The sequence below is a fragment of the Quercus robur genome, chromosome 1 (assembly GCF_932294415.1).
Source record: "Quercus robur chromosome 1, dhQueRobu3.1, whole genome shotgun sequence".
NCBI lineage: Eukaryota > Viridiplantae > Streptophyta > Magnoliopsida > Fagales > Fagaceae > Quercus > Quercus robur.
The window spans coordinates 31,767,216-31,793,733 of NC_065534.1; the positions used below are offsets into that span (position 1 = coordinate 31,767,216).

At 38.6% G+C, this 26,518-nt stretch overlaps 2 protein-coding genes across 3 annotated transcripts; one reads left to right on the forward strand and one right to left on the reverse strand.

Moving 5' to 3' along the window:
* The first annotated feature begins 12,682 nt into the window (after positions 1 to 12,682).
* LOC126730227 (glucan endo-1,3-beta-glucosidase) lies at positions 12,683 to 15,772 on the forward strand. Of its 2 annotated transcripts, XR_007657526.1 has the most exons (4): positions 12,683 to 14,064; positions 14,759 to 15,083; positions 15,240 to 15,301; positions 15,415 to 15,572. XR_007657526.1 is itself a non-coding variant. In XM_050434956.1 (3 exons), the coding sequence occupies exons 1-3, from the start codon at positions 13,006 to 13,008 to the stop codon at positions 15,552 to 15,554; spliced, it is 1,524 nt and encodes a 507-aa protein (XP_050290913.1). In that variant the 5' UTR covers positions 12,686 to 13,005; the 3' UTR covers positions 15,555 to 15,772. The 2 variants fall into 2 exon arrangements, 1 of the variants encoding a protein (XP_050290913.1); XM_050434956.1 differs by lacking the exon at positions 15,240 to 15,301 and having other exon boundaries at positions 12,686 to 14,064; positions 15,415 to 15,772.
* Positions 15,773 to 25,717: 9,945 nt separating this feature from the next.
* On the reverse strand, positions 25,718 to 26,158 carry LOC126700492 (RING-H2 finger protein ATL70-like). The gene has a single exon (XM_050398702.1). The coding sequence runs from the start codon at positions 26,156 to 26,158 to the stop codon at positions 25,718 to 25,720; it is 441 nt and encodes a 146-aa protein (XP_050254659.1).
* Between the last annotated feature and the right edge of the window lie 360 nt (positions 26,159 to 26,518).

The window sequence follows — 26,518 nt, forward strand, 5'->3', positions numbered from 1 at the left end:
GAGATGGGAATGAACAAGATTCAAGTTAAGAATAATCCTTAATTCACTACATGCAGTCATCTCAAATAAAATTCCCTACGCAACTAATAAAAAATTCACTCTGCAAAATCATCCCAGTTGAGTTTGAAACACCTTAAGGCAGCTTAAACTTGAATAAGAAGACTCAAAATCTTTCTTAAAACTCGAAACATGAAGATTATGATTGATTTTTTTTTTTTTTTTTTTTTTTCTAAACCTTAAAAGAAGATTATGATTGATTTCAAGGTGTTGAAAGTTTAAACGATACTCTTCATTGTGATTCTATTCGTTCCTTCCACCTTTGTATGAAAGTTTATAAAGTGTGAAAGCCTGAAAGGAAAAGTCTGGGCCAAAAAGTTGGTTTGAAAATGTCACAGATTCATTGACAAATTTTACACCCGTTATGGAAGTTGAATTCACACATGTAAGTGAGGAATCTAAAAGGAGGGAATAAATATGTACTATGAAAATTTGGTGAAGTATCATGTCCATTGTTGTGCTTTTCTGATTTAAAATGTAAGTTAACATAAGGTTTGCCGGACAGCAAGCCCCACTTTCTTATCTTTACTCATTAAATATAAAGATGTTTTAGATTATGATTTCAATTTAATCTTTTATTATTTGGGCAATGCCACCTTGTTCTTTGTAATTGGATGAAGTCAATAATTAAGCGGTGATAGCTCCACCATTCCAGCCCCCAGTTTTGTATGAAGCTGCAAATTCTCTATTTACAATATGGATTTATCATTTAAACTTTTGATTATAGCTAATTTCGAATAGAAATTCAGCTTTGGATTTTTTTTCCCTCATGAAATTGATAACTCTTTAATTAATCAAATGCGTCTTATTATAAACAATTGTAACTAATAATGGTTTTCTTCAATCCTACGCTTGCCACCCAAAGTAGTAATCAAAAAGAATTCTAAGCTTGCACTCTTCTTCTAAATATAGAACAAATGGGAACTCATCGATAAAGGTTTGCTAAATTCTATGCTTGGCTGTGATTCGTGTCAAGCTCTCTGTTTGGTCTATTGACTCTGATTCGGTCAACTTTTTGTGGTGTTTCTGACGGTTCGGAGATGGGCTCTGGTTCATTGATCACCCACGTGTGATTCTCCCTAGATGCGAAGGCAGCTTGGTAGCATTCTCTTGCCAGAACTTGGTCTTCTCTGATTTCTCCTACTCCATGGGCTATTGGAAACTTTACTGTCAAGTAATATGTTGAGTCCAGGTCTTCCTAGGATGATGTTGTACGTTGAAGGGCAGTCAACTTTGAGGAAATCAATTTCCTTGATGACCTGTGCTGGGTAAGTGCCTGCAATTACGGTTAGAGTAATGATGCCCCTAGGGACGATTCTGTCCCTAATGAAGCTTACCATAAGAGAGGTGAAAGGCCTAATCTTTTTCTTATCCAGTTTCATCTATTGAAACGTAGGCAAGTAGATTATATTTACTGAGCTTTTGTTGTCAATGAGCACCTGGTGGATGTTGAATTCTTCTACTCTAAGCATGATTACCAGTGGATTGTCATAGGGTTGCCTGATGCTGCGACCGTTCTCTCTGAGAAAACAATACTAGGCTCATCATTCTTTGGTATCTTTATTGGAGGAAGCTGTGAATGGACACTATTTATTTCTTTCCCATAAGCTTTTTTTAGGGACTTCAGTGTTTTGCTTGCTGTTAGTCCTCTCGAGATCGTCTTTATCTTTTCTGTAGGAGGTTAGCTATCTCATGCTCCTTGAGTTCTGTCCTGATCATCCTTCTGTTGATATTTGTGGGCTTTGTCTTCCTAACATACTTTTGTAACTTCCCTCGTCGGATTAAAGTCTCCACCTAGTCTTTCAAATGCCTACACTCATTAGTACGATGCTCGTGGTCTTGGTGGAACCTACAGTACTTGCTCTTGTTTTTTCTTTCTATTGGAGTGCTAATTGGCTTCGACCATTGCAAGGAGGGATCGTCCCTTATATGTATAAGGACTTTCTCAATTAGCATTATTAAAGGTGTGAAGTTGGTGAATTTTGCCTTCTTGTCCGAAAGTTCCTTCTTTTTCCTTATGGTCTACCCAACACTCCATGTCTCTTTCTTCTTGCCGTGATTGCTGCTTGTTCCTTTGTCCTTCATCTCTCTTCCTCTTTCTTTTCATTTCTTTTGTGAGCACCGTGTCTTCTGCATTTATGTACTTCTAAGCTTTTCGAAGCAACTCTGCGACTGTTTTGGTGGACTTTTAGTGATTGAAAAGAAGAAATCCCTGGGTAGTAACCCTGCTTGAAAAGTTGTTAAGATGACTTGATCTTCAGCTTCGTATACCTGCAGTAGCTCCTTATTGAATTGGGTAATGTATTGTTTTAGTGATTCTCCTTTTGCTTGTTGAATGTTAAGAAGATGGCCAATTGGCTTTTTGTGTCTTTGGCCCCCAATGAAATGACGAACAAAACCTTTGCTAAGTTGTTCGAAATTTGCAATAGTTCCAAGGGGTATCTTGCTGAACCATACTCTAGTTGCTCCCTTCAGTGTTGTTGGGAATGCCTTGCACATTATCGCGTTTGGGGTCATTTGCAATAGTATCAGTGTCTTGAATGATTCGATGTGATCCAAGGGATCCTTGGAACCGTCATACAACTCCAACTGTGGGAGACGGAATTTCGGGGGGAGGGGATGGTTCAATACTTCAGTAGTGAATGGTGAGTCCGTCCTTCAAATCATCCCATCCAAATTCTCTCCGCCTTTGTCCTTTACAACACCTTTTAGTTTGTCCATCTCTTTCCTCATGTTGCGAAGCTCATTCTCCATTCTGGAGGAATCCTCTCCTGAGGTTCTATCTCGTCTATTGGCTCGAGAGTTTGATTCCTCCTCATTTTGGTTTTCACCTGTTCGCCGGTGTTCTGTGTTTTGCGATTCCATTGTCTTTTGTAGTTCTTCATTCTGGTGAGTCAACTCTTCCATATTAGCCATGAGGGCCTAGATTTGTTGTTGTTGCACAGCTTCTGGCTGTTGTGCAATTTCTACTTCCATCTCGTACTTTGAGGAACTCTTTTGTCACTGGGAAAGATGGCTCGAATGATTAGTGTCCCCACAGATGACGCCAAACTGATGATAAAAAAATTAGCAGTTGAACTCCTCGTCGTAGCGGGTGGAAGAGGCTATGATTGGGGTCTTCTTTGTTGGAGGAAAACCAGCAAAATGAACGGGGTGGAAGAGTAACATGCCGGTGTGACATTAGCCAAACCGCCTCCGATTCTTAAGTCAATAAGGGGGAAAGATTTTAGAGAGAAATAGACTTGAGAGTGATTTTGGTAGAGTATTTGTGTGTACCTTTAACTTCTGTCACCTTCTCTTTTATTGTTGAGTGCCTAATCAATGGACAATGAATTCCTGTATTTATGTTCAACGGCTAGTGTGTTACAAAATCTTTGTCTAAAGTTCACAGCTTATTCTGTGACCGTTGCTCCATCTGTTACGTGTTGTCATCAATAAGCGTAACAAATGCTTGACATCGTCTCTTGGTTAATGACGGTATCATCTCAATGACGATTGTTAATTTCTGACTCATCAATGACCATACCAAAGTTTCAGCAACTAACTCGAGGAAATTGGAATCAAGATTCAAAGAGACCAATCAAGCTCTTTAATTACCCTACAATTGAAAATCCATGAAATGTCCTTCAAAAAGCACTCCTTAGGTATGTAAAGCCCTCCTCAGTCTTGCTTCCTGATAGCATCTAGAAGAATCTAATTGTTGCCTCTGCATTTATTATCATCCCTTGCTAACAGTCACTTAACATTAAATATTGAATAACTTGTTTGGACCATAGGGGAAGGGACAAAATCTTGCCCTAGTCTGACTCCTCACCCTGATAAAAGGGAGAAGGATGGGACAAGAACCCCACTTAATTCCCCCTCCCCCTCCTTTGGGGAGATGAGATCCAAGTCTACTATAAATACCCCCATACTGAAAAGTTCCCAGATTTAGATGAAACATAGCAGATTAGAAGATCTCTCTCGAGTTGCCCTTTGCTAGGAAAGTCTTCCTCTGGAAACTTCGCCTAGGTAGTGGCACTGTCGTCCCTTCCTGGTGAAGGTGAGTCAGTCCCTTGTGATAACAAAGTTATCTCAAGGCTAATGGGTCTTTTTTCTCAGGGGTCTAGGAAACACATAGGATAGCTTCAAACTCTGTGACAACACCAATGGAAGACATTACAAAGCATTGGAACTCACTTTCCCTCTCGAAAAAGGAAGGGTCAGGACTTCATCTGAAAAAAAGAGCAAGCTTCATCGGAGTTTGCCATTGCTACTAGATTCCTAACTAAACGCCCCCTCAACATTGAAGCCATTGCCAACACCTTCACTCAACTGTGGAGAGCAAAAACAGGTTTTAAAATAAAAAATCTAGGCAACCATCTGATTCTCTTCTCCTTTGATAATATAGTAGATGTTGAGAGGATCCTCAAATCGAAGCCTTGGTGCTTTGATAAGTACTTAATGGTGCTCACCCAATATGATAAGGACGCATCCCTAAACCCCCTAGACTTAACAAAGGTCTCATATTAGGTTCAAGTCTATGATATCCTAGTTAGATTCAGAAATAGAGAAGTAGCAGTACAGATCTGTGAAGCCATAGGAACCATTATTCATCCTCTAGACGCCCCTGACAGTGATGGTGGCAGTTTCATCAGAGTGAGGGTGTTAGTTGATATTTCCTTATCACTTTGCAGGGGTAGACTCATCACGTTGGAAGATGGAAAAGAGCACTGGGTATCATTTAAATACAAGCATTTACCCAATTTGTGCTACTGGTGTGGGCTCCTCACACATGGAGATAGAGATTGTAATAAATGGATTGATAGTGAAGGATCTTTGTAGCAAGAAGACCAACAATTCGGCCCCTGGCTCAGGGCCCCACCGTTCCAAGCTGCAAGAAAGAATGTAATAAATGTGCTTGGCTTTTTTGCAAAGAAAAACAAGGTAATCCCAGGCCATTACTCTCCAGGTTCGCATCCTCAACCATCCATGGTGGTCTCGAAAACAGCCTCAGTGTCTCCCCCACTATTAGCATTAAATGCGAAAGACCCCATCAAGTCAAATCCCGAAAAATCAGGGGACTCGCAGGCCACATCAAATTCAAAAAATGACCCCACTAGGAAGTTTCCCCCCACCAAGGACTTTGAGCATCTGATCCAAGAGATTGACCAGGATATTTCATGTTTTGATCACATTGTGGCCCCTCAAATGGATTTTAGTGGGCCTGCCACTAATTCAGACCTGAGCCCAGACTCACGGAACTTAACACCCCCACCCAATAAAACCACGCCCCTCCAAGACATAACAAACCTGAATTAGGCCTCCCCTCAACATCAAGCCCATGAAGAAAAGAAATGGGTCTGAATTCAAAGGCCTACTATTCTCACTGAGGATCAATTGTTGGGTATAGCTCTGGGCATACGTATTCATCCTTCAACTCATGAAGAACATGCCCCATTTAAACGCAGAGCTCCATACGGCGTTAACCAAAATGAGAACCATTCTTCAACGGCGGCGGCTGCACTCCAACCCCACCAAACCAAATGAGTTGGCTCTGCCGGAACGTGCCCAAGCTTGGGAACCGGCGTACCATTCAAGAACTCAAATCTTTGGTTTGAGCGCAACATCCCACTGCTCTTTTCTTGGCCAAGACTTGGGCAGGTGAAGATCATTTAAAAAGGCTTTGTGGGGAACTTTTGTTTGATTGTTTTTGGATTGTCCCCCAAGTGAATAAAATGGGATGCTTAGCTCTCTTTTGGAAAAAACCAGTACACATAGAGGCAATCTCTTCCTCCCTCAATCATATTGACACCATTGTTAGTCGTAATCCAGAAACACAATGGCGCTTTACAAGTATTTATGGCTTCATGGAAGTAGCTCGGAAGCCTGAAACATGGTCTCAAATCAAGTCTCTCCACCGTAGTGTTTCCCTCCCCTGGCTATGCGCAAGGGAAATTCTATGGTCTCATGAAAAATTGGGTCTTGGTCCAAGACAGGAAGGATGTATGAAGGCTTTTCGCAATGTCCTTGATGAATGTGGGCTTAAGGACCTAGGTTATATGGGAGATAAATTTACTTGGAAAGGTAAAAGGCAGGGGGGGTATGGTGTTTGAAAGGCTTGACAGAGCAGTAGCCAATAATCAATGGTCATTCCTCAATCTGGGCTCTTTAGTTCACCATCTCCAAACCCACTCATCAGATCATAAACCTATAGTCATCAACTTGGAAGGTATAACCCCGAAGCTGAATAGGCCTTTCAAGTTCGAAAAGATGTGGTTGAGTGATGGGGGTTGTAGCCTGACAGTGAAAGATGCCTGGGGTCAGTCCTCCCCCGATGCTTCAATGTCTTTGGTAGTAGGTAAACTCAAAAATTGTGGTGACAAACTCCTCTCTTGGAGTCGGCAATCTTTTGGTAGCATTAAAAGATCGATTGATATGAAATCAAAGAGGCTAAACAGAGCTGAATTAGAAGCAGCTAAGGGAAATGGAGATGCATATTTAATTCGGTCGTTGCAAACAGAGCTCAATGAATTGCTGGATAAAGAAAGCCAAATATGGCACCAACGTTCTAGAGCTCTCTTTTTTAGGGAGGGGGACCGAAACACAAGATACTTCCACAGTAAATCCTCCCAGAGATTTCGAAGAAATAGGATTTTGGGCTTGAGAAACAAGTCAAATGTTTGGTGCTTGGAAGACTCCCAGATTAAGGAGATTGCAACTCAGTATTACCAAACTTTATTCTCCTTAACACACCCCATAGAATTCGATGCTGTATTGGAGGCTGTCCAGCCATCAGTTACATAGGAGATGAATGACCAACTTCTCAAGCCTTTCTCAAGAGATGAAGTAGAGACAGCCATCAATCAAATGGAACCCATCACGGCACCAAGCCCTGATGGTATGCCCCCCTATTTTATCAATCCTTTTGGTCTCTTGTGGGTGATGAGGTATGCTTTGTAGTTCTAGATTGTTTAAATAATTGCAAAATACCTGAAGAGATTAATCATACCAATATTACCTTGATCCTTAAAGTTAAATCTCTAGAAAATATTACTGAATTAAGGCCAATCAGCCTATGCAACGTGATCTATAAGCTAGTCTCCAAAGTCCTAGCTAGTAGACTTAAGGTTGTTTTGCTTGCTGTAGTATCTAAGAACCAAAGTGCTTTCCAAGCAGGGAGGTCATCACAGACAACGTTCTCATGGCCTTTGAAACCCTTCACTATATGAAAAACCACCAATCCGGTAAGTCAAGGTTCATAGCTTTGAAGTTGGACATGAGTAAGGCCTACGATCGTGTTAAGTGGCCTTATCTCGAGAAGATTATGAGCAGAATGGGTTTTAATGATAAATGGGTGGCATTAATGGTGGAATGCATTACCTCGGTGAGCTACTCCATTCTTATAAACGGAGAGCCTACAAGCATGATCTGCCCATCGAGAGGCATAAGATAGGGGGACCCTCTCTCCCCTTATCTATTTCTCCTATGCATAGAAGGTCTACATAGCCTATTACACCAAGTAGATGTTGCGGGCCATATCTATGGGGTCTTTATTTGCAAGAAAGGCCCAAGGCTCACTCACTTGTTTTTCGTCGATGATAGCCTGATTTTTAGTCAAGCCTCCATGCAAGAATGTCAAAAAGTTCAGTCTCTCCTTGCCTGCTATGAGAAAGCCTCGGGGTAGCTCCTAAATATGCACAAAACGAGTATTTTCTTTAGTAATTCTACCCACCCAGACACCCTTAATTAGATTAAAGCCTCACTCGGTGTCCAAGTAGTGAAGTAGTGTGAAAAATACCTAGGTCTACCTACCATAATTGGGAAAAATAAGAAAGCAAGCTTGAAGTACATCAAGGAAAGAGTTTGGGCTAAACTTCAAGGGTGGAAAGAGCAACTCCTCTCTCAAGCAGGTAGGGAAGTGCTTCTCAAAGCGGTCATCTAAGCGATTCCAACTTATGCCATGAGTTGCTTCAAGCTCCCAATCACCTTATGCAATGAGATAGAATCCTTGATTAAGAAATTTTGGTGGGGTTAGTGAGGTGAACAAAGGAAAATCCATTGGTCCAAGTGGAGCACCCTTTGTAAGCCAAAGAGCTTAAGAGGCATGGGGTTTAGAGATCTTTAGAAGTTTAATGATGCAATGCTAGCAAAACAAGTTTGGCGCTTGCTAACAAATGAGGACTCCTTTTTTTACAGATTCTTGAAAGCAAAATTTTTCCCAACTGGCAGCATTCTAGAGGTGAAAGAAGGGAATGAGTCTTTTGCATGGAAGAGCATCTTTAAGGGTAGAGAGATTATCCAAAAGGGCAGGGTATGGAGAGTGGGCAATGGCTCATCAATTCGAATTTTCCATGATAACTGGCTGTTGGTCCCTAACTGCAAGAAAGTCCTTTCCACTCCTAACCTTTTGGATAGTAATGCAATGGTTTCAGGCCTTATTGATAGGGAGAGGCACTGTTGGTCACAAGAGACAATTGACGCTAACTTCCTTCCCCATGATGCTTCTATAATAATGGCCATCCCCCTCAGTGTTGGAGATTGCGTGGATATGATAACTTGGCCACTGAATAGCGATGGTGTATACTCTGTAAGGTCAGGTTACCACCTCTTATTGACATGGAATTAAATGAGCATCCTAGGTCCTTAGACCTCTCCAACACGAAAAGGTTATGGAAGGGTATTTGGAGATTAAAAGTCCCTAACAGAGTAAAGAATCTAATTTGGAGAGCAGTGTCAGACTCGCTACCATCGAAGTCAAATCTAAGAAAGCGCAAGATCCCAATCGATGAAACATGTACACTATGCAGTTTGGAACCAGAAACCACAGTCCATGCCATCTGGTCATGTCCTTCCTTATTGCAGATCTAGAATGTTCACTTTGGTTGGTTGATAAGTGAAATGGGTAAGGCTTCAAGCTTTCTTGATGTGCTGCAGCGGTGTGCAGAGAAAAGCAATCTAATGGAGTTACTTGCCATGATAGTTCATCAGATTTGGACTAGGCGCAACAAGCTACGTCTGGGTGACGTTGTTGCTCCTCTGGGTATGATCAATCAAATGGCTTCGACTAGCCTACAGGACTTCTAATAGTCCTCCCTTAATCCTCCAAAAGCCTCAAAATGGTTGCCTCCCCCTTTGAATTGGGTGAAAGTCAACTTCGTCGGTGCAACCTTCGGTAACACCAGCTCCGCAGGCTTAGGAGCGATAATTCGAAATGACTTGGGTCTAGTTATGGTTGCTTTTACACAACCATTCCACTGCCTACTTCTGTAGACATGGTGGAAGTGTTGGCAACTCGGGGTGCCCTATGTTTCGCAAAGGATCTCGGCTTTAACAAGGTAATAGTGGAAGGAGACTCAGAGATTATCATAAAAGCTCTCAATAGTGGTGGCCTGTCTTCTTCTAGCTTCGGTCACATTGTCATGGATATCAAGGTGATGTCTTCATCGCTTGGGAATGTGCTCTTTAGTCATACACACAGACAGGGCAATAGAGTTGCTCACGGAATGGCCAGAATGGCGTGTAATTTTGTTCATTTCCAATCCTGGATGGAGGATGTTCCTCCAGGGGTGAATGATGTATATTTATCTAAAGTAATTAAATGATTTCCTCCCCCTCTTTTTAGAGGGCGGTTTCTAAAAAAAAAAAAATACCCCAATACCCTAGTCTAAAAGGGGAGGGCTTTGGCTACAATTTTAGCACCTAATTACTGAGCAAAGAGACAAATCAACGTAATTTTAAGCATTTTGACTCCAACTTTAAATGAGGGTTGTAATCTAAGGGTTCTAAAATTGGTTTATCCAATGCATTGCAAATTATATTGTATTGAGTGAAGTTCTAGTTTTTTTACCAACTTAAGATTCAATAATAAATAATAATCTACCATGCAAGTTGAAAACCAACTGTAAATCCCATTAGACCATATTTTCAATGGCTTTTATAATAGGAGCACACCTGTTTTTAACTCGGAGTTTCACTCTTGCTTTTGCCTTTCCTTCTATTCTATTAGCAAAGAGAGGATGAGATTAATCGAGGGGTCTTAGTTGGAGATGGGATTGAACAAGATTCAAGTTAAGAATAATCCTTAATTCACTACATGCAGTCACCTCAAATAAAATTCCCTACGCAACTAACACAAAATTCACTCTGCAAAATCATCCCAATTGAGTTTGAAACACCTTAAGGCAGCTTAAACTTGAATAAGAAGACTCAAAATCTTTCTTAAAACTCGAAACATGAAGATTATGATTGAATTTTTTTTCTTTCTAAAACTTAAAAGAAGATTATGATTGATTTCAAGGTGTTGAAAGTTTAAACGATACTCTTCATTGTGATTCTATTCGTTCCTTCCACCTTTGTATGAAAGTTTAAAGTGTGAAAGCCTGAAAGGAAAAGTCAGGGCCAAAAAGTTGGTTTGAAAATGTCACAGGTTCATTGACAAATTTTACACCCGTTATGGAAGTTGAATTAACACATGTAAGTGAGGAATCTAAAAGGAGGGAATAAATATGTTCTATGAAAATTTGGTGAGGTATCATGTCCATTGTTGTGCTTTTCTTATATAAAATATAAGTTAACATAAGGTTTGCCGGACAGCAAGCCCCACTTTCTTATCTTTACTCATTAAATATAAAGATGTTTTAGATTATGATTTCAATTTAATCTTTTATTATTTGGGCAATGCCACCTTGTTCTTTGTAATTGGATGAAGTCAATAATTAAGCGGGGATAGCTCCACCATTCCAGCCCCCTGTTTTGTATGAAGCTGCAAATTCTCTATTTACAATATGGATTTATCATTTAAACTTTTGATTATGCCTAATTTCGAATAGAAATTCAGCTTTGGATTTTTTTTCCCTTATGAAATTGATAACTCTTTAATTAATCGAATGCGTCTTATTATAAACAATAGTAACTAAGAGCATTCACATCCCGTATGTAAAAAATATCCTATTTTATCATCTCTAAAGCTACTTTATCAATTATACCATATAATTTTACAATACTCTCAGCATCCCATATTTTATTTTTACATACAACACATTAAAATAATATAAAAAAAAATCTCTCTCTTCTCTCTTCATCTCTGTTCTCTATATCTCCGTTTTTCTCTCTTTCTCATCCACCCACCACCAACCCAAACCTAGAACAACCACCCGCCAATACATGCCTTGCTGCAACTTGAAAAAAGCCTTGATTTTTTTTTCTCTCTCCAATGCCAATTCAGCCATAATCACAAAGAAAGAAAGAGCAGAGATAAAATTCAGCCACCATCCATATCAAACCCATACCCAATTCAGCCATACCCACCTCTTCCTTTAGGCACCGGTCACAACAGGCAAACACACACACACACACACACACACACACACAACCACGCCACCACAACAAAAACCACCAGATGCCAACCACAAACCATAAGAACCCAAAAAAAAAAAAAAAAAAAACACACACACACACACACACAACTCCAAGCCCACCACCATCAAAAAACCAAGAGAAACCCACCAATCTCCACACTACAACCCACTTGACCCACACAACCGATCCATCGATCCAAACCCATCACCTGACCCACCAGATTCGACTCATGACCTAGGTTGCCACTAGATCCAACTCACGGCCCGTATCGCAACTCACGCATTTGCTTCTTATCGGCATGGAGGCCCAACCACTAGCACAAACATAGAGCGAGAGTGAGAGATGAGAGAGCAAGTCAGAGAGAGAGAGGGAGATGAAATACTAAGATGAGGAAAGAGAGTTGAGAAAGAAAATGAGTTTGACATAGAGGAGAGAGAAAGAATAAAAGGGATTAAAAAACAAATACAATAGTCTATAGTAATTTCTAAATGTAAGAGAGCACCAAAGCGAACTTGTAAAAAATTTTAGGTTTACAAGTCCAGGTAATGTATCATTTCGATGGTTAAATGCTAAATATTAGCAACATATGGGATTTAAAAGTTCCAATGTGAATGCTCTAATAATGGTTTTCTTCAATCCTACGCTTGCCACCCAAAGTAGTAATCAAAAAGAATTCTAAGCTTGCACTCTTCTTATAGAATAAATGGGAACTCATAGATAAAGGTTTGCTAAATTCTATGCTTCGTTGTGATTCCTGTCAAGTTCTCTATTTGGTCAAAATGACCAAATAGCACTGTTTTTGAAAATATTTTGTAATCTATCACTGTTTTTTAAAATATGTAGGGATCTACTAATAATTGGAAAGTTGAGTTTTTCCATGGTACTTGAGTTCTATAAACTTGAATTACATGGAAAAATTTTGAAATTTTTTTATGGAACTAGAGGAACTTGAGTTCTATAAAAATACCACAGCAAATTTGAAGGCTATTTTACATGGCAAACTCGAGTTTCACATACTCGAGTTTTAAAGTTTTAAAGGTGATAAATTGTTGAATGTTTCACAAATAATTATAAATCTATACATATTTTTTAAGCAGCGGTATTTAGCTATTTTCGCCCTCTAATCTCCAGCCAATGTACTGCCTACGGCTTCACGTGCATTCCTTTGTTTTGTTTGCATCCAAGTTGGTTCTGGTTTTAAGTTTGTTTGGTAGCCCTTTTACACTGATATATCTTTTCCTGAATATTGTGTTTGTTTATCTTCGAGGGTAAAAAACCAAAAAAAGAGTTAAAAATCTCGTCGGTATAGTATAACACGTCCTTCCCCATTTCAGAAACGTCGATCACTCCCGCTTTACCCAAATTACTTCTCAACCACACCCATCTCCACTCCACTTCCTCTTCACTTTCACACGTCTGACAAAGCCGGAGCACAATCCTATATACTTTCCTATATTCCAAGCGCGTCTCTACCACGTTCTTCGTAGATGGTCCCATACATCAAGCGCGTGCACGTCCTCACCTACAACTAAGATTTAAACCCTCCGCACCTCAGTTCTAAACTTTACCAACTACACCACCACCTTACTCAATCTCTGTCTCTAAGCTATGGCAAAGTTTCCGAAATCACAACCCAAACTTGTCTCACTTCTCCTTCTCCTCCTCCTCTTCTTGTTCTCACTGCGCCACTCCTCCGCCGCTTACTCCATCGGCGTCAACTATGGCACCGTCGCCAACAACCTCCCACCGCCTTCCCAAGTGGCCAACTTCCTCAAAACCCAAACCACCATCGACCGCGTCAAGATCTTCGACGCCAACCCTGACATCCTCAAAGCCTTTGCCAACACCAACATCTCTCTCACCGTCACCGTCGGAAACGGCGACATTCCAGCCCTTTCCAAACTCCCCGCCGCCCAGTCCTGGGTGGCCAATAATATCCTCCCATTTCACCCTCAAACCAAAATCAACATCATCGCCGTTGGTAACGAAATCCTCGCCACATCAGATAAGAGCTTAATCGCTCACCTTTTGCCCGCCATGAAAGCTTTGAAGTCAGCCTTGGACTTAGCAAACGTGACTGATATTCATGTCTCCTCGCCACACTCGCTTGGGATTTTGTCATCTTCGGAGCCACCGAGTTCGGGTCGGTTCAGACGCGGGTACGACAAGCTTATATTCGCTCCGATTCTCGATTTCCACAGGCAAACCAAGTCGCCCTTCTTGGTTAACCCGTACCCGTTCTTCGGCTTCACAGCACGGACTTTAAACTACGCGCTGTTCAAACCGAACGGTGGCGTTTTCGACAACGTCACGGGTTTAAACTACACCAACATGTTCGATGCGCAGCTTGACGCTGTTTACTCGGCGATGAAGAAGGTTGGATATGGTGACGTGGACATTGTCGTTGCCGAAACCGGATGGCCCTCTGTGGGTGACCCGACCCAACCCGATGTGAACTTGGCCAACGCGTTGTCTTATAATGGGAACCTCGTGAAACACGTGAATTCAGGGAAAGGAACTCCGTTGATGCCAAACAGGACCTTCCCGACTTACATTTTCGCTTTGTTCAACGAAAACCTTAAACCGACCACCTCGGAGCAGAATTACGGGCTGTTCAAGCCGGATTTGACACCGGTTTACGACGTGGACATTTTAAGGGATAAGCAGGTAACTTTGTTTAATTATCAGTTATTAAATGATAAATATTCTTTTCTTTGCCTCTCATAAAAATAATTAATATTCTTAGGACATTTTTGGGATTCCCTAGTATTTTTAAATTTAATTCCATTGTTATTGCCTTTTAAAAGTCTTTAAAAGCTTTGCCTTTTACCATACCCGGTAAGTTAGATTCGTAATAAAGCATCAACAACGGTTGGCAATTTTAGATATATTGAAAAGTATGGGCACATTTATCGAATACTAGCTGTTAGTCTATAAAGACGGTGCAGTCCTACTTTTTCATTAGACTAAGCTATCTTTTAACGTAATCTAACTGTGCCATATGGCCTAGCTAAATATTGCACGTTTTTCCAAAATTATTATTCTGATCTATGACGACTCTTGTCGGCTTTTACGTAAATGCATAGACATCTTTTGTGGAATACAGGATGTAATCAGCTTTACATTCCAGCTATTGACCAAACTAGCCGTAATAAGCTGCATATTTAATCATTACTATGCTAAAATGTGATATTTTTGAAGGGGTATTTCGGTCACAGAAGTTGTTTCTGACACCCCCTTAGATTTAATCAATCGCAATACACATGGGTCATTGGGGGCTATCATCATAATTTAATGCTAATAGATCTTGGAACTAAATACAGTACTTTAATCGTGACCGTCAATTGGTCAATGTGTACAGGCACTGGGTCCCAGTCCTACACCTGGTAATGCAACAGGGCCATCATCATCAGGTGGTGTTCCGGAGGGGAATACTACAACATCTACATCAACATGGTGTGTGCCCAAATCTGACGCTAGCGATGAGGCTCTCCAAGCGAACATAGACTACGTGTGTAGCACAGGAGTGGACTGTAAGCCAATACAAGATGGTGGGCCCTGCTTTAATCCAAACACTGTGAGATCACACGCTTCCTACGCTATGAATGCTTACTATCAAAACTCTGGTCACCATCAATTCGACTGTGATTTCAACAACACCGGTGTTATCTCCTACACTGACCCCAGTGAGTTTTTACTCTACACCTAACCCCTTCAAATTTATGTGTAATTAAAGAGTAATAAAAATTTTGGTTTAATATAATTGAATTCAATTGAGGCTCTTAAAAGTGAAATTATGGATGGATATAAATTGAATTTAATTGAGGCTCTTAAAAGTGCAGGATCCTAAGTAGCCGTAGCTAGGTTATGGACATATTTTAAAGGTGCAAAATGCATATCAATGGTTAGTAAAATAAAAAATAAAAAAAATCAGACAATTGAACGTTAACACATCAAATTTATAAGTTAACAAAAATTGAATTCCTTGAAAAGCTAATGTTGTGTTTGGGTGGGCAGGTTATGAAGCTTGTACGTACAGTTTCCAAGGGAAAAAGTTGGAGAGCTCGTTTGCTGGAGGCTCGTTGAAACGTTGTTCCATGGTAAAAATATTTGTTGTATTAGTTTGCTATATGATACTACACTCTTTTACTTTCTAATTTACTGGTTTTTCATTATTGTAATGTGCGTTAAATTTGTTTGGTGCGTGGGGTAGGTTAGCTTAGCCTTTTTGTCTTACAACGGTTGAGCACCTGGGAGAATTAAATTATTGCACCAATTATGTTGTTTAGAATTTATTTAATATTTAGTCTCAAGAGATCCTATGTATAGTAAATATTTTTTATAAAAATCTTGCACGGTATGTTCTACTCTTTCATTCTTTTAAGAGATCTATGTGGCCAATTATAAGGGGTGGAGATGCGGTCCTAACATTTTCCTTATTTTTATATTCCCTTTACTTTGTGTGCCACTTCAAAGTTTAAATGGTACCGAAAGTGAACGTTGGATCTTACAAAAAAGAAAAAAGAAAAAAAAGTTTACGTTGGAGAGGCGATGGACTATGCATTTAATTAGATGGAAAGTGAACGTTAGGATGTCCTTTTTCATTTCTTTATATATAAGAAGCTAAACTTAAATTCAAATTTTGTTGTTTTGTCCTGAACTCCTAATGACAAGTGGATTAAACTAAAGAGAAGCAAAAGCGATAGCTGCAAAACTACAAAAGAGCCAAGCCAGCCTGCAAGGCAAAACACAACCCAAATACTACATTAGTTTGTACTTACGCTAAGCCTGTGTGCTACAGCATTACTCGCATATTTTTTCCCTTAATTATTTTTGGCCGAATTCTCAATTTGGCAAAATAGACTCACGGGATTGCTTGTGCATTTTTCAGTTGATCAATTATCGGGCCAGGCCTGAGCTCAGTGAATTCGAGTCTAAACTCTAAATTGGCCCAAACTGACTTAACTAATAATTTAATCTGATTACTCTTACATGTAAAAACCAGAATGACAAATCAATCACTTAGTGGAACTCGAATATAATACCTCAATTTCTACCTTGTTCTTACAAGAAGTGCCAATCGAACTAGCTGGAATTCATTGGCTTGCCATACGAACTTTTAATTGTTAAAGCGTTGGGGAAAACTGAATGTTTGATTGCATAACTTGAGTCAGTAATTGCTCAGTGATACCTGCTCTGCTAGGCAAGTATAGCGTTGATGAGCGCCTAGTACTGCTAAACTTTTCAATATTACATTGAGTAATTGCTTTGTTGAAAATTGATCCAAATTCGTTATTAGATTTTGATTTGAGTTTCCATAGCATGGAAGGAAAGGATTTTCTTGGTGTGGAAAACAAAGAATCCCCATAATATGGAAGAAAAAAAAGGTTTTGTTTTTTTTTTTAAAATTTTATTTTATTGGAGTAGCAATTGGGTATTTCTTGTCTATTAAGGAATAGAATTAAAGTCTTATAAATAGATATTGTTGCAAAAGAATTTTGGTGGTTTTTGCCTAAGGATCTTCCCACATGGGGAGAGGAAAAGACTCTTAGAAAAACCTGTAGTGAGTTTCTTTAAAGAATAATTTGGTAGATTTTTGGAGTTAAAAGTCTACTAGTGGTTGTTTGCTTTGTAGGTGTATTGGGGTTTTGAGAGTGTGAGTTAATGCATTTGAAAGTCTAAAATTTGGTAGAAGAATCTTCCCACATGTGAATCCTTGGTGCCTTTTGCCCAAGGATCTTTCCACATGGGGAGAGGAGAAGGCTTAGAAAAACCTGTAGTGGGTTTCTTTAAAAAGTAATTTGGTAGATTTTTGGAGTTAAAAAGACTACATGTGGTTGTTTGCTTTGTAGGTGTATAGCGGTTTTGAGAGTGAGTTTATGCATATAAAATTCTAAAATATTATATATTAAACTGTTAGTAATAAAGTACAAGGATCTTTTCACATGGGGATCCTTGGTGGCTTTTGCCCAAGGATCTTTCCACATGGGGAGAGGAGAAGACTCTTAGAAAAACCTGTAGTGGGTTTCTCTAAAAAGTAATTGGGTAGATTTTTGGAGTTAAAAAATTAACTATGGTTGTTTGCTTTGTAGGTGTATTAGGGTTTTGGGAGTGTGAGTTTATGTATGTGAAAGTATGAAAGGCTATATATTAAACTGTAAGTAATAAAGTATAAATATCTGCCTTATATATAGGTAGATAAGGTGTGTTGTACAAGTAATTTGCACTATGAGACTAAGTCCATTGGGCTTATATTTTGACAATGCATGTGAGGTTAGTGAGGTTTGATTATGCGTGGTTGTAATTCATATCATTGATAATGGTTTTTGGTTAGTGTTGCTTGTGGTTGAGTGAGCGTGAGGATGGAGGATTTGGCTCAATCGTGGACTTGGCTTACTCTTTCAGATAGAAAGGGGTCAGGTTGTTGTCTGCTTGATGAAGATAGAATCGAGGACTTCTCCATAGCCACAAAGTTTTTAACTAAGAGAGCCATCAATATGGAGGTCATCGCCAAGACCTTTACCCCGCTATAGAGAGCCAAAAATGGTTTCAAGTTTCAACATTTCAGAGTCCATAAAATCCTTTTCACATTTGACAATAGGGAGGACGTGGATAGGATTTTAGAAGGCAAACCATGGAGTTTTGACAAACACCTGGTGGTAATGAGTTGATATGAGAATGAGTTCTTGATCCAAGATATAAAATTTGATAAGACAAAGCTATGGGTTCAGGTTCATGGAATTCCGATCAAGTATATGACAATTGAGGCAGCAAAGAAAATTTGTAGTGTAATGGGGGAGGTCTTCACACTGACAGATCCAAACCTATATGATGGGGATCACTTCATACAGGTTCAAGTATCCACCGACCTATCCTTGCCTCTATGCCGTGGAAGGCTAATATCGGTGGGTAAAGGAAAGCAGGTGTGGATTTCCTTTAAGTACAAGAGATTGCCTAATTTGTGCTACTGGTGTGGGAGACTTACTCACAACGACAGAGACTGTGAGCTGTGGATTGACAATGAAAACACACTTACACCAGAACAGCATGAGTTTGGACCAAATCTGAGAGCACCTCCTTTTGTTGCTGCAAGAAAGAGTGTAATCAAGGTCCTTAGATTCTATGCCGTAAAGAAGAAGATGTGCTCAGGTACACCAATTCATTGTGAGCCATGCCGAAAAGATGGTTCTGGAAAAGGAAAAGCATCAGAGTAATCTCAAAGTGTAACGGCTAGTAGTAATGATAGCATTGAAGCCGAAAATTTTTCCTCATCAATGCGTACTGATGTGGGCGCAGTTATTAGGGAGGATACGGTTTTCCAAAATCAAACTGATGGGGAAATCATGGAGGAAATAAAGACTCCAACTGAAACTGAAACTAATTTGAAAGCAAATAATGAGTAGATAAGCGTGGCCGAGGAGTTTGGTGCGGCTAGGTTATTGGGTTCGGGTAAGAGTACTCTCAAAAACACTAGAGCACGTGACTACTTAAGTGACAAACCACAACTTAATAAGTCACGTGCTCCTCATGAAGCTAGGGTTCACAGACAACAAACTACTCGTGCATTTGCAACTTGGATCTGTAGAGAGAGAAATAAGTCTAGGGACAAAATGACAACAAGTTCTCAAACTTCAAGAAAAAAAAGAATTGTACGTGCAGAGGTAGACCACAGCGAAGTGCTAGAAAAATGGTTTCAGGCCTCTCTTAGTGAAGGAAAGACACCTTTTGTAGTGGTGGGAGCTGGTGTTCAGCCCCGCCAACAGCAATGAGTTGTTTAGCATGGACCTATTGTGGGCTTGGGAAACTACGTACAGGTAGAGAGCTCGTAGAAATCATACGGGCAAAAGATCCCTTTGTGGTGTTTTTAACTGAGACATTTACAGATGATGTAAGGCTAGATTTTGTTCAAAGGAATATTGGTTTTGATCATCGTTGGGTCGTGCCAAGAGTGGGAAGGAGTGGTGGATTAGTTCTTTATTGGAGAGTGTCCATTAATTTTCTGTGGAAGGTTTGGAAAAAATTAACAAAGCATACAAAGCCGAAGAGATAGAAGCTCTGGCAGCATTGAAAGCTCTATCGTTTGCGCATGAACTTGGTTTCAGAAGTGTTATTCTCGAAGGTGACTCTTTTGGTCTGATTCAAGCATTGAAGTCAGAGGAGCATTCTCTGTCCCTAGTGGGTCTGCTGGTAAAGGATGTGAAGGTGTTTGCAAAAATTTTTGTAAGATTGTTGTATTCTCATATTAGGAGAAACGGCAATGGTGTAACTCATAGTCTGGCGAAACATGCTATACGCATATTAGATTTTAAAGTATGGATGGAAGATGTCCTATCACATATTGTTTCTATTTTACAATCGGATGTAGTTGACTTAAGTTAATAAAATCGTACTGATTACTTCTAAAAAAAAAAAAAAAGTCACCACAATTGATAGTAGAGTTTCAGCTGTTACACAACATGCTTAATTATCCCAACAATTGCAAATAATAGATGGGTAAGGGTTAGCTCTAGTGAAACAGATATGATATATATACGTTTTTATATTGTGTCAACTCCAGTGCATTAGAGCAAATCTGTGTCCTTAATAGATTATAGTGAGGTGGACGGATGCCAGTAAATTGAGATTAATAGTCCAAACTCCAAAGTATTTAAAAAAAAAAAAAAAAAGAAGGAAAGGTCCAAAGTAACTGAAAATTAACTACTCAAGGCATAGCACAATTGGCTAGTGGCCATCCTTGTTCTGTGGATAAAAGAAAACTTGGTAATATGAAAAGTTAAAAAGCGATTACCTTTTGATGTCATTTTATTTGTAATGCACTAGTGGCAGCTAAACAAGGCAAAGGACTGAGGACTAAGGAGTAGTATAATTTTACATTCATCGTTTGAATTCGATATTATTACATTGTTCTGTGGATATAACGGTAACTCTGTAAGGTTCTACTATGTTGGATACGAATAAAATTGTTTTTGCCGAAGGAAATTTAGATCTCTATCATATGTCATGTTCGACATTTTCAGAAAATTTCATTTCATAAAATATATATATATATATATATATTATAAGATAAGAAATTTTATTCTAGCATAATCTAAGTGCATATATATGTGAAGCTCTCTCTTAGAGACTTGAATTCTGATTTTTGCCTCCCACACTCTACAAGCACTTATACTTGTAGAGCGACCATTATACCAATAATATGCGGTGGTGTCATTTCATATATGAACATGAAATGCTTGGTTGTAACATTTATTTGATAATTGATATATTAATATGCTATTATTCATTGACATTTTGTACATTTTTGTATAATCAACATATTACATCCTTTTTCCTTTTTCCTCTTTTGCGCTTTTTTTTAGAATTTAAATTTAATTTATTATTTATATTTCTTGTTTTTTGTCTTTTCATTTTTTTGAGAGAGAGATGTTGCAGTTGTCTTGGAAATGCAAGCAAATTAGTGGGTATAACAAAATACCCTCACTCCACTTAGAAGAGTGGACACGTTTATGTTCACACACACACATACTTATTAATATATAATTTAATTCTTTTATATATATATATATATATATATACACACATATAGTGACACACATCATATAAATAATTTACTTATTTTTACATATTTTATTATTATCTTCAAAGTAATACTCCTAAGCTCTATGGTCCGCTGTCTGCTAGGGTTTCAAATCAGAGGAAGCTCAAGCTTCCACACCTGAGGAGATTTTTAACCTTGTCCTAGACAGCCAGCACCTCCCCCCCCCCCCCCCCCCGGCTCTAAGTCAATCCATGGACCAATGGAAAGTTTCCCTCACTATGGCTTCCACCTTAGAGGAAATATGGAGACTCAAAAACTCCAAGCTTCACTCCAATAGCTTTGTCACTCTAACGAACTCTATCCAGCTTATCCGGAGGTACGTCCATGATTTCATTGAGGTATCCTCACCACCTCCCCATCCCTTTTTCCTCATGTCTCCCCTCGATGGTCCCCACCTCCTCCTAGCTAGATTAAGATAAATGTGGATGCTGCCCTGTTAAGCTCCAAGGTTGCTATTGTTGTGGTAGCAAGGGATTTTTGCAGCTCTCTATGCAGTGTTTGGGCCAGACTTATCTCCCACCGCTCTCCCCTTCAAGCCTAAGCAGAAGCGCTCATTTGGGTCGTGCAAATAGCAAAGAGAGAGGGATGGTAGCAAGTTCTTTTCAAAGGTGACTCCAAAATCTGCTTCGATGCCGTCTTACCAGTTCTCCCCCCAACTGGGCCATCCAAACCACCATCTCCAATGTCCTCGATTATGCTTAGTTTTTTAATTCTTGTTCTTTTGTTTGGATTAAGAGATGTTGCAATTCTGCAGCACACGTCACTGCTAAGTTTACTCTAGATTCTAGCCTGTCTTGTTTTTTCAATAAGGATAATCTCCCCCCAGCTTTAGTTGCTGTTTGTAGGGAAGATTATCTTGTATGTTCTTTTAAAAATACAAGTTTAACAAAAATACAAGATTATCTTGTATGTTCTTTTAAAAATACAAGTTTAACAAAAATACAAGATTATCTTGTAGGGAAAATTTTCTCGTTTTTAATGGACTGAAGTTTAACAAAAATTCAAAAAAATACACCTCTCTCTCTCTCTCTCTCTCTCATTAATATTGGAGCCATTTGATTAAGAGTGACAAAATGCCTTCCCTATACCTTATACAAAATTTTCCCTCCTCGAAGAAGGGACAAGACACACTGACGGAACTATGTTGAGACCGTGGGGAGCCATGGTCCCCTTGACCTCCTAATTTTTTATATAAAGTATTTATACTTATTTTTATGTAATTTATAGTAAAAATTTGATATTAAAACTTAAAACTTAACATACTTTTAGCTCCCTTGGCCCAAAGAGATCTAAACAATTAGAAATGACCAACCAACCCACTCTTGAAAAAGAAAAAGAAAAAAAAAAACTTTTTAATTAGTAAATACTTAAACTCAAGTGGTGCAACCGTGTGTTTGTATATATATACTACATACACACACATTGATAGTTGGGGGTTAGAGGATTCTAGTTCTAGATGTCTTATTTGGAAATATCATAATGTGTTAGTTGAACTATAAAGCTCTTGGGGTGCTACCATATTAATGATTATATTTTCTTGACAAGAAAATGCTTAAACTTAATTTGGAATTGAAAAATATATAATATAATTTTCTTTTCTTTATATTTTACCAATTTAAAGATCAATTTCAGTTAAAAAAAAATAAAGAAAGTGGAGGTTAATTATGGTATGTTTGGGTGTTGATACAGTTATTAGAACTTGAAAAAATTAGGGCTTGTTTGGTTGAAAATTTTTAGTATCATTATTCAGTTTTTAATATTATGGAAATACGTGTTTAAGTGTTATAGAAATATGTGTCAGAAGTGTTATTGTTATTTAAACACTGAAAATTGTTATTTAAACACTGATACCAAATAGTCCCTTATGTTTTGAAAATCATCTTTTATTTTTTATTTTTTATTTTTATAGTTTTTGTGAGTAAAATATAATGTTGAGTAATTTTGATAAAGTTGAATGTAAAGTGTTATATTTGTGTCAAATTATTTATGCTTCTTTCATTTTTTTTTTTTCAAAGTTCTATATATATATATATATATATATATATATTGTAGGGACACGATTATTGGACGGCCCAAGAATAACGTTGGGCTCGCACATGAAAGATCCCTCACAATATGATTTGTAGAGAGTGGGCTTAAAAGACTTGCCTTTGGTCGCTGGGCAACGGTCTGGTCCTGATTTTAGGGGGGCTCATGTAAAAGGGAGTTCGGTCTGAACATCCAAGCCCTACAACGATGTAGCCTGAAGGGTTGGACTCCTCGGAATTGGTCCGAGGAGCATTAAGTTCTTCCCCGTTCTTCTCCTCTTTCCCCCCCCCCCCCCTTCACTCCTTTGGCTTTAGTTTCCTTTTATACTCGTTTCCCTCCACTCTCTAGGGTCCACGTGTAGAGTTATATTTATGGTCCTGATACTTGTCCCATCAGCCCATCCTTAAAGTCGTTGGGGGTGGTTGTAAAGGCTGAAAAGCAGGGTTCCTTTAGTTGCAGAACACTTAATGCATTGGCAGCAGCTTTTTCTTGGATATTTACATGCTTCCTTTTGTCCTTTTCCTTCTTAATCCTTATCCTCTTTCGTGGAGTGCGTCACTTTCTGATGGCTAACTGTCCCCTTTTCTCCTTGGCCTGGCCTGTCCGAGGAGGAGTTTTTCCTTGGGCTGGGCCTTGGGCCTTGATGTATAATGGGCTTGGGCCCTGAATTCTCAGGCCCCACATATATATATATATATATATAATCTATTATATTTATTTATTTATTTTCCTTTATCATCATTTTTTTTTATTCACAAGGTTGATTTTGTTAAATATCAAGCACTGCCTCTCTCTCTCTTTCTCTCGAAATAGAGTTTATCTCAATTTCTCTCTCACCGGAATTTCCTAGAGACTTCCTTGACTAAATAAATTTCAGTCACAACTTTGTACAATATCTAGAAGCTTGGAGAAAGATAGTATTTTATTGTCATTAAAAAGATGAAGTTAGAAGCTCCTTAACCGACATAGAACAAAGTATAAATATAGAAATGGTGCTCAGTTTGTGTGTGTCATAAAGCACCAAGTGAGACGTGTAAGGTGAAGTGTGTGACGTGAAGTGAAACCCGTGAAGCGAAGAAAATAAAGTGAGGGTTAGTAGCTAGGCGTCTAGAGGTAAGGTGTTAGGTGTGTGCTAGTGTATTCAAGGATAGTGTGTGTGATTGTAAAAGTGCCGTGTGCATTGGTGTAATAACAGTGATGCCGGTAAAGTTCTGTGATATAACGAGCCAAGCTTTAAATAAAAGTTTTTTGTTCAATATATTTTGGTATTAGAGTTTTCCCTAACTTAACAGATTTTTGTTCTTAAAATTAGGTGGTAGATAAGATATGATAATATAATTTTGTTTACATAAGAAAATCAGAGGTATTGTCTAAATCTAAAGTCATGGACGAGATTGCTAAAGCTTTTTAGTGCAAATTGTGGTAGTCAAAGAATGCCGAGTTGCATTTTGATACATGATTAAGTTGAATTAAAAATATTGTATTTATTTATATGTAGTTAACAATGAATAAATGCTAATTTTATTTTCATGTATTTAATTAGTCTTAAAACATCGAATAATTCTCATTTTTAATTAAATGGTAAATTTTCTTTTTCATGCTTTGGCACCGTGGAAAAATTCATGGTTCCATCCTGATGAGACAACCATGATCCACCTTGTCTCTTCCCTGTTATCTGCAAATTAGGAGTGGCATATCATAGGGATACATATCATTAATATAACTTGTTTTCTTTGGTCGAGGAATAAAATTAAAGTTGTGGGCTATACATAGATGCTTCACGTATTGCGTATACATTCAGTGGCAAAAGTATTTATTTCTTACCGACAAAAGTTTACATTATATCTTAGATTATTATATATATATATATATCCTGGAAATTCAGCTCCTCTGTAGTGTTAGGAAGAATTTTCTGAAAGCCGTATGCCATTGCCAAAACAATAATTCCACAGACATTCTATAATTATCGAGGACTCAAAATGGTAAGTTAAAAAATAATGTAAATAGTAGGTTTAGATGAGAATAATTACAAACTTGTCACTCAATTTTTATTTCATCTCAATTTCATTAATGTCAAAATCACCATATTAGAAACAGAAAAATACATTGAACCTGTCTTTTTTAGTCTTGAAGAGGGAACCGAACGGGGACAAGATACTCCTAATCCAACCCCGGCCCCCTTCTCCCATTGCCATATATCCCTAATCATCTAGACACGGATATTATTGTTTTTATTTGTTATTAACAACTTGCTATATATACTATATATATAATTATATACTGTAATTGTATCTTAACATTGAAAATTCTTGGAGGAGCTAAATTCCCAAGATACTATATGTAAGTTTTTATTCATGATAGGAAATTCAGATCAATGAAGCTTTTGCCACAGACCTTTCAAGGATGCCCGAACACTTTGGATTGCAGAGGGAAAAAAAAAAACCATGAAAGCAAGGCCTAAAAACAAAAACCATGAATAATGGAAAAGGATAAATAAAATCAAGTTAAACCACTAAGTATTTGTTCAATCGCTGTAATAGAAGCAGACATCAAATTCTTTCAAAAAAGAAATTAGACCGTTTTGCTTAGTACTACCAAGCAAAACACATCAAGTCTCATGAAAATAGAATATTCTAACTTGCATCTATGGTCAAATATTTTAGCATAACAGTGAAGTTATTATGTCTAAACCTGCTAGTTCTGATTTGCTGAAGCCGCAGCCTTAGCAGAACCACGGCAAAGTGGGCAGTGCGTATTTATAGTTAGCCACTTATCCACGCACTGCTTATGGAAGGTATGTTTGCACGCGTAAAGTTTCCTACACACATCTCCATCTTCAAAGTCCTCCAAGCAGATAGCACACAGATCAGGAACGTGGTGAGAAGGAACATGATGATCAGCTTGTGCTGTATTTTCAGGGAGTCCAAGTTCGATATCGTGTTGTTGGGTTCGAGGCTGAGTTTCATTAGTGTTACTACACTGTTTACGGCACAAGAATATTGCCAATAATACAAGAGCGGCGAATGTTAATTCCATCTCGAACTTTGGGAGGGAATGATCATGACCATGATCATGAGCAGCAGGTGATGGTGGCGGTGGTGATGAAAGAAGAGGATGTGGAGGTGGGGAAAACATGTTAATTTTTTCTCTCTCAGTCTGATTCGGATAACAAGTGCAAGTTGGAAATTCTAGAACTCTGAGGAGTGTTTGGTAAGAGAGTTAGTAACATTATTGTTATTTTGTGAAAATACATATGGTGAAAAAGTATATAAAATTACCTCAATATTAGTCTTTTGACACAAAGTTGTGGGGTCTCCGAGTGTTGTAGGAACTACGAAGGCACTACGTATGAACGTACGTGCATGCTTGGGCCCAGTCCAAAAAATTGTTTCCTATAACTTAATTGAAATCAGAAGTGGGCCAAATAGGCCACGAGCCCATAAAAGAAAAGAAAAGAAAAAAATTCTACCTCTCTCCGGTTCTCTCTCTTGCGTG